We start from the raw sequence: 12,189 nt of genomic DNA on the forward strand, positions 1-12,189 counted from the left end.
TCTGTAACAGTTTTGTATTTCTTAAATGGTTACTTGAATTAATTTCACTTCTGTTTATTATTCATCCTTAGAATTGGCACGCTGCTCTTGGATATATTCATAGAGTGGCGTGCTGCTATGGAAATTGTGGGAACTTGGGCCAGTACTTCCTCCTGCACAATTATCTCCTCCTCTCTTATAACAATAGTCACCTTGTCTGTTATCTTCCTTGCAAATTAACAATGTATTGGTAGTATTGGATCTAGACTGTCCAAAAGATGGTATAAATTGTCCAGAGCTACAATTCGAGGAGCTTTCTACTTGTCTACAGCTGCTCCTTGATTGCCCTTCATTACAATTTGATTGGATACAGCCAGATGCCCATGGACCTTGGCTCCATCCTTGGCTTTGTTGGGTACATGTTCTTGATTGTCCATGAATACTCTCATATCCACCAGGCCCACTACCTGATAGGCTATAACTCCTACTTCTTTCTTTTTGGCCACACCCTGACCACTCCTGGCTATTTCTTCTTGATTGAGTAGGGATTGAGCCCATTTGGGGTCTGTTGTACTCATTATGAGCTCCACTTGAACTTGACCTACATCTCCCTTGCTGTTCATAGCTAGAACACTGACCAGATCCAGAACCACATTGTCCAGAGGTCGATGAGTGACATGAGCCATACCTATATTGCTCAGAGCTAGAACACTGACCAGATCTAGAACCACACTGCTCAGAGCTAGATGAGTGACATGGGCCAGACCCATATTGTTCAGAACTAGAGCACTGACCTGAGCTAGATCCATGTCGGCTACAGCTAGAAGATTGACCTGATCCAGACCAATGTCCAGAGCCAGAAGACTGACCTATTCCAGACCCATGCTGACCATAGCTAGAAGATTGACTAGATCCAGACCCATATTGCCCAAAGCCAGATGACTGCCCTGATGCAGACTCATGGTAACCATATCTAGAGGACTGACCTGAGCCAGATCTTTGTTGGCCATGGCTAGAAGACTGTCCTGATCCAGACGCATGTTGCCCACAGCTTGATGACTGTCCAGAAGAGGAAGCATGTTGTCCATAGCTAGAGGACTGACCATATCCAGATTCATGCTGTCCAGAGCTTGATGACTGACCTAAGCCAGATCCATGCACAGTGCCAGAAGACTCTCCTGAGCTATATTCATGTTGCCCAAAGCGAGAAGATTGACCTGATCCAGACTCATGCTGACCATAGCTAGAAGACTGACCAGATCCAGACCTATGGTGCCCCAGGCCAGAAGACTGACCTGATCCAGACCCATGATGGCCATATCTAGAGGACTGACTTGATCCAGAACCATACTGACCATGGCTAGAAGACTGTCCTGATCCAGATGCATGTTGCCCACAGCTTGATGACTGTCCTGAAGTAGAACCATGTTGTCCATAGCTAGAGGATTGACCTGAGCCAGAACTATACTGACCATAGCCAGAAGACTGTCCTGATCCAGACTCATGATGACCAAAGCTAGAAGATTGACCTGATCCAGACATGTGTTGCCCAGAACAAGAAGACTGGCTTGATCCAAACCCATGTTGGCCATAGCTAGAAGATTGACCTGATCCAGACCCATGCTGACCATAGCTAGAAGACTGACCAAATCCAGACCTATGGTGCCCCAGGCTAGAAGACTGACCTGATCCAGAACCATGATGGCCATATCTAGAGGACTGACTTGAGCCAGAACCATACTGACCATAGCCAGAAGACTGTCCTGATCCAGATGCATGTTGCCCACAGCTTGATGATTGTCCAGAAGTAGAACCATGTTGTCCATAGCTAGAATACTGACTTGAGCCAGAACCATGTTGACCATGGCCAGAAAACTGTGCTGATCCAGACCTGTGTTGATGAGAGCCAGAAGATTGACCTGATTCATACCCATGTTGCCCAAAGCCAGAAGACTGACCTGATCCAGATGCGTGTTGCCCACAGCTTGATGACTGTCCAGAAGAGGAAGCATGTTGTCCATAGCTAGAGGACTGACCATATCCAGATTCATGCTGTCCAGAGCTTGATGACTGACCTAAGCCAGATCCATGCTCAGTGCCAGAAGACTCTCCTGAGCTATATTCATGTTGCCCAAATCCAAAAGACTGACCTGAGCTAGACCCATAATGCCCCAAACCAGAAGACTGACCTGATCCAGACCCATGATGGCCATATCTAGAGGTCTGACTTGAGCCAGATCTGTGTTGGCCATAGCCAGAAGACTGTCCTGATCCAGACTCATGATGACCAAAGCTAGAAGATTGACCTGATCCAGACCTGTGTCTCCCAGAGCCAGAAGACTGGCTTGATCCAAACCCATGTTGGCTGTAGCTAGAAGACTGACCTGATCCAGACCCATACTGACCATAGCTGAAAGACTGACGAGATCCAGACCCATGCTGACCATAGCTAGAAGACTGACCAGATCCAGACCTATGGTGCCCCAGGCTAGAAGATTGACCTGATCCAGACTCATGATGACCATATCTAGAGGACTGACTTGAGCCAGATCTGTGTTGGCCATGGCTAGAAGACTGTCCTGATCCAGATGCATGTTGCCCACAGCTTGATGACTGTCTAGAAGCAGAACCATATTGTCCATAGCCAGAAGATTGACTTGAGCCAGAACTATACTGACCATAGCCAGAAGACTGTCCTGATCCAGACCTATGCTGACTATAACTAGAAGACTGACAAGATCCTGACCCATGGTGCCCCAAGCCAGAAGACTGACCTGATCCAGATGCGTGTTGCCCACAGCTTGATGACTGTCCAGAAGAGGAAGCATGTTGTCCATAGCTAGAGGACTGACCATATCCAGATTCATGCTGTCCAGAGCTTGATGACTGACCTAAGCCAGATCCATGCTCAGTGCCAGAAGACTCTCCTGAGCTACATTCATGTTGCCCAAAGCCAGAAGATTGACCTGATCCAGACCCATGATGGCCATATCTAGAGGAGTGACTTGAGCCAGATCTGTGTTGGCCATAGCTAGGTGACTGGCCTGATCCAGATTTGTGTTGGCTGTGGCTAGAAGACTGACTTAATCCTGACCCATGTTGCCTGAATCCAGAAGATTGACTTGTTCCAGATCCATGTTGGCTGTGGTTAGAAGATCGACTTGAGCCAGACCTATGTCGTCCATAGCTAGAAGACTCTCTTGACCCAGACCTATGTTGGCTGTGGCTAGAAGACCGACTTGGGCGAAACCTGTGTCGTTCATAGCTAGAAGACTCTCCTGAACCAAACCTTTGTCTCCTATGGCTAGAAGACTCACCTGAGCCATATCCGTAGTGTCCACAGCTTGATGACTGTTCTGAAGTAGAACTATTTTGTCCATAACTAGAGGATTGACCTAAGCCAGACCCATGTTGCCCAAAGCCAGATGATTGACCTGATCCAGATCCATGTTGTCCACAGCTTGATGACTCACCTAAACTGGATCTTGAGCTAGACTCATGGTATTTATGACTAGAAGGTTGATTAGAACTAGATTCATATTTTCCATAATTAGAGGATTGGCCTGACCAAGACCCTTGATTTTGTCTTCCACAACTCCCTGAATAACCACCTGAGTTGGATTCATGGTATTTTTGCCTAGAGGAATGACTGGAGCCAGAACCATATTGTCCATAGCTAGAAGACTGTCCAGATCCACATTCTTGGTGACTATGGTTAGAAGACTGTCCTGAGCCAGACCCATGCTTTTGTCTTCCATACCCTTCTGATTGATGACTAGAGCTGCTGCTATGTTTTCTCTGAGTAGAGGATTCATAAGAGCTTGAGTGAGTTTTGCCATTGCTTATGGACTGGCCTGATTCAGACCCATATCCCTCATAGCTTGAAGACTCTCTTGATTCAGAACCATGTTTTTGTTGTCTACTAAGTCCTGATTGACCAGTTGAATTGGATCTATGTTGCCTCCGACCAGAAGAATGACTCTCAGATCTCTCTTGCTGAAGAGAGCCATGATTGTTTTTCTCACTATCCTTGAAGTGGCCTGAACTTGACTCTCGTCTTTCCCCAGGGCTTTGCCTGTGCTCTGAACTGGATAAGCCTCCTTGATGACTCATTCTTCTGGAGCTGGACCCAGGCCTGTGTTTAATGCTTCTCCTGGAACCCCTGGAATAGGAATTATTCTCTTCTGTACTTGACACTGAATGACCTTGCCTTCTGTCCTCCTCTTCTGTTTCATTCTGTTCCTCTTGGTGCTGGTGACTGTGATCTCTCTGCTTTGACCCTGAAGCTTGGCAGTAATCTTTGCCAATGATTTTATTACAAGCCTGAGCCAGTTTGAATATCATCAGAAGATACTCAGTAAAATTCACTTTCTTGTCATGGTCTTGATCCAGATTTTGCATGATGATATCTACAGTGTCTGGATCATCTGGATTCTGTATAGGAACAAGGTACAAGGGACAGCTGTGTCACTGTGGATAATACACACCCAGCCAACCATTTGAAAGAAGACTGTAGAAATGTGAATACTTGGCTTACTTAGGAGGAGCTCAGCCTAGTCCTGTAGGCTGGAATGCTCTCTCCTGAGCAGAAAGAAAGAAAGGAATATGTAATAAACAATGAAGTGAGAATTTGCTAGAAGAGAGTGCAACTGGAAGATGTTAGTGAACAAGGAAGTCAATTATATTTTGTGAGCAATAGGTCAAATATGAATGATTAGCATAATTATATATGTATTTTCTTTATTTGCCCAGATATTAATTCATGAACTCATTCAAAACAAAGATTTATTTTGCACCTGCTATCTGCTTAGCATTGAGTTAGGTGCAGGGGATGAAGCAGTGAAAATGTTTGTTGTCTGCCAAAATGGAAATTAAAGTTTAGTGGCTCAGACACACAAACTTAAAACTACAGTGTATTATAATAATGTTTCTGAGAGTACACCAGAGGGGAACCAGTGAGGGTTTGGGGAAGGTTAATGGGAGGAAGAGATGTCTTTTGAAGTATTAGTTGGATTTAGCCAAATGAAGGGGTAGGAAAGAAAGGAGAGGGGACAAGAGCTTTTCAGGCAGAGAGAATGATATGAACAGAGCTGGAGATTAGAAGACACATGGCTAATATGAGGAAGAAATTCCAGATTAAATTTTGAGTCTCAATAGTCAAGAGATATTGCAAGAGAAACAAATAGGGATCAGATCATGCCTTTTAAGTTATGTGAAGCAACTTTGGACTTTATTTTAAAAGCTGAAAGATTTTGAATTGTGCTGTGAAATGATTAGATTTGCACTTGTCTGAGATTGGAAGTAGAAGGTGGCCTGAGCCAAAGGACTAGCAATAGTGATGGAGAAAAATGAACTATTTTGAGAGACTGTTGATGAATTACATGGAGGGTGGAGGTGCTTGCTGAGAGCAGAAGCCATGATGGAACCAGATTTCTGCCTTGGGCAAATAAGAGGAGAAAGTTTAGAGGGAAAATGATGAGTTTCATATGTGACACACTGAATTTAAGACACCCACAGGAATCCAAATAAATATTTAGTAGGTGGTTGGATATAATGAATTGATGATTAAGAGCTAGATCTAAGCTCCCAAATATTTATTTTCAGAGCTGACATTTTAAGATGGTGGTCACCATGTTTTAGGATTTAGGAGTAAGGTGCTAACTTCCTGAACTCGGGGCCTTATAGTGTCAGAGTCTTGAAACTGGGCAGTGGTCAGTCAGGGTGTTCTGGGCTGAAGAAAGACAAATAAAGGGAAGAAGATGCATTTCACCTACTTTTTCTGAAAACTATCTTAGTTTTTAGATCCATAAGAATTATTCACATATATAGGATATTATATAATCTATGGATTTTGTCTGTTCAGTAGGATCACTTCCCTTGGTCATGTTATGGAAACAATTGTGGGTCAACTTTCGATTGTATTTCAAGCCTTTATTGAACTCTAATCTCTATTACCAAGTAGAGAGTCCTGTAGGAGTCTGACAGATGTGACAAAAAGGTAGGAAGGGGTGAAGAAGAGAATTGTAGCTGTTTTCAATCCTGAGCTGGGTTCTTACCTTCATAATTTGTCGAAACTCATTTTCCAGAAGTTCTTTCAGTTCTGCCTTATTCAACATGTCACACTCCCCATCCTGGGTGGCATATTGGTAGAAAAGATCAATGACAGTGACAATGCCTTGTAGGAGTTTAGGCATCTTTTCTAAAGGGGAAAAAAAAAAGAAGAGAGACCCACCTTTTATTACTCTTTTTACTTGCTTAAATACATAAATAGTTACAGCTATTTGTAGTATTTGTTCAGAATTAATTGGGCATGATTAATTTTATCCTGTTGAAATCAAAAACCAATCCAAGTTGACAGACTTGTTTAAGCCATGTAGCAAGAGAGTGATGAAATGAGGAATATAATCTGTATCTCTTAGTTTCATTCCTGACTGATTGTAGGAGTAATGACTTTCTGTTTTGAGCTCCCTGCTTCTACCAAGGATAATTTTATGAACATTGCTCTGGAGCCATAGAAATCATGGGTGTGCCAATTCACCTACTTCCTCAATTCCTCTCTAGGTGCCAGCCATTACTATGGAGGGACAGGTCCTTCATCCACATGGCATGCCTGACTCCAACCCTCAATACTTGTAGGTAGAGGAAGTAGACAAAGTGGGCGACCACAGGCCTACATGATACAGAGCTGGGGGCAGCTGCTATCAGGCCCACTTTTGTTTTCATTCTCCAAACAGTGACAGACCCTCAGGCTTTGCTGATCACATAGCAGAGAGAAAAATCTCAGTAATCCAGGAGCAACCTGTCTAGTGGATAATTAGAGCCCCATGATCTTTAAGGAAATGACCCCAAAGACATCTCTTCATTTCCTTCTCAATAAAGTTAAAATTATATCAAAGTCCCTAACGTACATTAAAAAGAAAGCTGGTGTCCAGTGCCTCTTTGCCTTAGAGCACATACTAGATTCTCATAATTTATGGCCCTAAGTACTCCTGTTCACTTACCTAGTTCACCAGAGGAACAAGTAGGATGGAGACTGGAGCAGCTTACAGGGTGCTGCTATTTGGGAATAGTGGCCTTTTTATAGAGGGGATAATGGTCTGTCTTAGGGAGGAGCTGTCCTGAGATGTCCTGATTCACTCACAAATAAGCCCAGCTCCACCTCCACCTCCACCTCCATCTCCATCTCCACCTTCCAGGCGATTGCCTTCTTACTTCCTTACATGTTCACCTGAGATTGCACTAGCAGTTCCCAAATCTGAGCTAGTATCAGCCCCACCCACCAGAGTCTCTGGATACTGCAGAAAAGCCTCTTTGTGTATTCAACAAAGTATCTAGCATAATGCATTGATAACCAATTATGTGGACTTTAATTGAAGTGAATGGAATGTGTGCAGGGACATCACGGACTGAATGTCCAACAATCATGGAATCTGATGTTTAAAAGGAGCCTTAAGGATCATCCAGTCAAACTCTCATTTTGAGCTAAATTTTCTTATATGGATTTCCAGCCAGAGCCTCATCCAGGATATTGTTACCCATGATATTATTACCATTTCTTTTGAATCAGTAATGACTGCAGAGGCCTTCTTGTCTCTTTACGTAACTCCGTTTACCAGACCTTAGTGGTCATGCATCAGTGTAGCTTTCATTTGAACTACTGTTAACCTTAGGAAGAAATCCATGCTCCTTAGCAAGGGATCCCAGAAATAGCTACTGTTAATTGTTTGGTGTATATTCTTTCTCATGTATGCATGCGTACACATACGGACACACACCCTTATTTATGTGTCTGTGTGTTTATATCACTTCTAGACTATGAGCTCCTTGAGAGATTAGGAGATGGGCATTAATATCACCTGTGCCACCTGGAGACTTAGCACATACCTTGGCCCATCAAAGTCCCTAACAAATAAATGTTTGTTGAATTGAATTGAAAGAGCATTGAGGGTCATGACTACAGTGCTCTGCATCAATCAACTTCCACTTCTTCACAGGATTGGGGGCTGCCCTCCCTCTTGCCATCTTTACCTCAGAGGACACGATTTCACCTAAATATAAGCTGAGTCCTAGCATTGGGAATCAACATGTGGCTTCTGCTTATCCCTGCGACCTTGCTCTGCATTTCATCCATTCTGAACTGGGCATATAGCACGAATGCCACTGAGGCTGGGTCAAGTCACATAGACTTAAAACTTGTGCAATACAATCATCAGGATTTGGGAGGAGTGGTAGCAACTATTGGTGAATGATAAGTTACATATTCCAAATGCAACCATTATGACGCTCTCTGTTTTCTTCTAAGAGCTACCCAGAGGGCTGCAGAGTCAGGACCCATTCTGTGGCTGCTTTTCCTCTGGATGCCTGATTTGGGCCACGTTGTCATGGCTCCATCAGAGCAGTGAGCTTTCTGCAGGTGTGACTAAGACTGTGGGGGGTGCAGAGGAGGTCGGGTTTGTTGAATGAAGATTAATTTCCTTCAGGAGCCAGCTGTTGCCACAGAGGGCCAAGGAGTTGCTGGTAGAGACTGTCCAGGTGAATCATGCTCTCGGTGGCAGTGTTCTCCTACACAAGGGGTTGGCAAACTTCTCCTGTAAAGGGCCAGATAGTATATAGTTTAGGCTGTGAGGGCCGGACAGTCTTTTGCAGCTACCCAGCTATGCTCTGGTAGCATGAAAGCATCCACAGATGATATGTAAACGAATGAGCATGCCTGTGTTTCAGTAGAACTTATTTATTGACGCTGACCTGTCGATGATTTAAATTTCATAATTTCACAGGTCACAACTTTTTTCAGCCACTTAAAAATGTAGAAAGCATTCTTAGCTTGTGGCCCATACAAAAAGTTGGTGACATGCTGGATATGGCATTCCTGACCCTCTTCTATATTTGCTTGTCAGGAAGATTCCCCAGGAGAGGAGAGTCTCAGAGAAAAGAGAAGGGCTGGGAGGGGTGGGACATCAGAACCGTGAGTTCCATTGAGGGAGAAAAGTGTGCATAGCTGTCTGTGAATGTCAGCGTGTGTGGTGGTAGGGAAAGGGACCAGAACAGGGGACCTTTGGGTGCTAATAAAAGGGAGGTATGTTTTGACTTGATGTAAGGCAAAAATTTTAACATCTACATTGACTAAAAATGCAATGAACTCTTTGTAATGTAATTAAATTCATTGCTAGGGGCATTAATGGAATTTTCATGTATTATATAAGCAGTTTTAATCCTTTCAGGGCTATATTTTCTGAATATACTCTAACATCATCAACCAGAGTTTTGTTGAGCTTTATTTCCTGGTTCATGTGAGTGAAAACAAGAGGCATATTGAATGTGCATTTTGGCCTCTTTGCTCCCTTTTGAGCATTACTTATGTAAGAGTTGGACTAGATTATCACAAAAATCCTTTCCCACACAGAGAGTCACTATTAAAAACATCTTAAAAAGTTTTTTTTTTTTAAATTTCTGAGAGAGAGAGAGAGGCAGCGTGAGCAGGGGAGGGTCAGAGAGAGAGGGAGATACAGAATCCGTAGCAGGCCCCAGGCTCTGAGCTAGCTGTCAGCACAGAGCCCAATGTGGGGCTCGAACCCACAAAGTGTGAGATCATGATCTGAATTCAAGTCAAATGCTTAACTGACTGAGCCACCCACATGCCCTGAGAGTCATTATTTTACTGGAGCCTGTGCTCCACAGTAAAAGGGTGGGCATGAAGATTCCTCCTCACAAGTTTGGTTCATGGTTTTCCCCTTGGAGATGACAGAGTTCAGGAGAAGACATTTCTTATGGTATGTGTCACGTTCTAGGTTTTTTAGTACCTCCTTTTGGCAGAAGAAAGAAAATTGTGGTCCCCTTTATGCCAAGCACAGTGCTTTGCACGCTTACATTCATCATTTTATTAGTCCTCACAACAACCACATGACGTAGGTATTATTACCTCTATTTTGCAGATGATAAAACTGAGGCTCAGAGAAAATATGTAACTTGTTTTAAGACACTTAGCTATTAAGTGGAGAAGACAAGAGTCAAACTCAAATCTGCTTCTTCCTAGGAATAGTCAGGGAGTAGAGGACTATTTGTGTCTTACAAAAGGCAGGGATTGGGGGGCAGCTCCTGAGGAATGGAGTGTTTGACCTAAAAAAAAGAAAAAAAAAAGAAAAGAAAAAAGAAAACAACCCACAACAATCAGCCAACAAACAGATAAAACTGGTGAAGATCAGTGGGTGGAGTTCTCTTCCCATCCCAGTGCACTTTCTCTGCCCTCGTCCGTAAGGCAATGTTCTTACAGCACCATCTGCTGGGTCTTAGGAAAAGTCTACAGAAAGTCTTCTGCTTGCGCTTTCTTTCCTCTCCACTCACACCCCCTATGCAATTCCTGGTGATTCCTCATAGCTTAGTGTTTATGAATGAGGAGACTATGCAAAAACCAGGGACATAACAAGCAGAGGATACTGGTACTCATGACTTTGGGTTAAGGGGAGTCAAAAGTTAACTATAAATTAAAACTGGTCAACAGGTGTTCTTCTTTCTAGGTACAAGAGTTTATTAAAAATAAACCTGATATAATCTTACAGCTTAGCGTCTATTCTCTAGGGAGTTGGGCTGGCACAGTGGTCTGTCTTTTAGCTCCAGCCCCAGGCCCTGGAACAGTCTGCTTGAGTATTGATCTTCCTCTTCAGCTGTTTCTCTCTCCTGATGGTATTTTCCCTTTTCTCCTTCAGGCTCTAAAAGCTGCTCCAGATGCTGGGAACCCAGAGCTCGTTCTTACCTGTATCCTCTTATTTATTCTGTCAGGATCTTTCTCTAGTGTGTGTTCATCTCCATAACGTGCTGTCTGCTGCTTTGATTGGAATGACCACTCAGAGCCTGCATCCCTTGTTGCTGCTATCTCAGGCTTTCTGCATGCAGGCTTGGCCGATCATAGCAGGCAGATGGAGGAGTGATGGAAGTGCTCCTTGGGAGCCTCAAGTGTTATATGTAGGAGACACAAAACACCTGTTAGCATGCGGGATATTGGGGGTGGAGGGACAGCCAAGCTTCAGAAATGGGAAGGGAAAAGCCAAGACATACATAGAGAGCCCTTGGGTGTTGGGAGTCAGACACAGAGCCTTTGCCTGTGTGTGTGTGTGTGTGTGTGTGTGTGTGTGTGTGTGTGTGTGTGTGTGTGTGAGAGAGAGAGAGAGAGAGAGAGAGAGATAAAGAGAGAGAGAGACAGACAGACAGAGACAGACAGAGAGACAGACCGATAGAGGAGGGATATACTTTTTAAATTTTTATTTAATTTCAAGCTAGTGAACATACAGTGTAATATTAATTTCAGGTGTACAATATAGTGATTCAACACTTCCATACAACACCTGGTGCTCATCATGAGAGGTGCACTCTTTTTTTTTTTTAATGTTTTATTTATTTCTGAGAGAGCATGAGCACGGGAGGGTCAGAGAGAGAGGGAGACACAGAATCTGAAACAGGCTCTAGGCTCTGAGCTAGCTGTCAGCACAGAGCCCGATGCGAGGCTTGAACCCATGAACTGTGAGATCATGACCTGAGCCAAAGTCGGACGCTCAACTGACTGAGGCACCCAGGCGCCCCTGAGAGGTGCAGTCTTAATCCTCATCACCTATTTCACCCATCTCCGCTCTGGTAACCATCAGTCTGTTCTTTATGCCTCCATGTTTTGGCAGAAGAAAGAAAATTATGGTCCCCTTTACGCTAAGCACAGTGCTTTGCACGCTTACATTCATCAACTGTTTCCTGGTTTCTCTCTCTGTCCCTCTCTCTTTTCAAGAGGGAAGGATACTTTAGCGTGACTGTGATGAGTATGGCACTTATTAGGCCCCTTTTCCTCTCTGACTTCCCTCCAGCCCTCTTTCCTCAGGGACTGCTGAAGCTGAACTGCTTCCTTGCTCGTCTCCAAAACCTGCAGGCATTCTCTTTCCTCAGGATTGTCTTCAGGAGTGCCTTCACCCTGAATATCCACCTGGTTTTTTCCTTTATTTCCTTCAAGTGCTTGCTCAAGTGTCACCTTCACAACAAGGCCTGCCCTGACCACTCCGTTTGGCACATACTCCTAACATGTTGTATGGTTGGCTTATTTATTATGAGGGGGTTTGAGCAGAGGAGAGACGTGACCTGACTCACTGCTGTAGTGATGCTTGACCGTAGGGAGCTGAGGTAGAACAAGGAAGATCAGTCAGGTGAGAGGTAAGGGAATGGACATAATCTGGT

At 44.0% G+C, this 12,189-nt stretch overlaps 1 protein-coding gene across 1 annotated transcript; it reads right to left on the reverse strand.

The window, feature by feature from the left end:
- Positions 1-296: 296 nt before the first annotated feature.
- Positions 297-6,173, reverse strand: LOC144238739 (uncharacterized). The gene is made up of 3 exons (XM_077772616.1): positions 6,036-6,173; positions 849-4,413; positions 297-721 (listed from the first exon to the last, which is right to left on the reverse strand). The coding sequence occupies exons 1-3, from the start codon at positions 6,171-6,173 to the stop codon at positions 297-299; spliced, it is 4,128 nt and encodes a 1,375-aa protein (XP_077628742.1).
- Between the last annotated feature and the right edge of the window lie 6,016 nt (positions 6,174-12,189).

This window comes from Crocuta crocuta, unplaced genomic scaffold (genome assembly GCF_008692635.1).
Source record: "Crocuta crocuta isolate KB4526 unplaced genomic scaffold, BGI_CrCroc_1.0 scaffold415, whole genome shotgun sequence".
In the NCBI taxonomy this organism is placed as follows: Eukaryota; Metazoa; Chordata; class Mammalia; order Carnivora; family Hyaenidae; genus Crocuta; species Crocuta crocuta.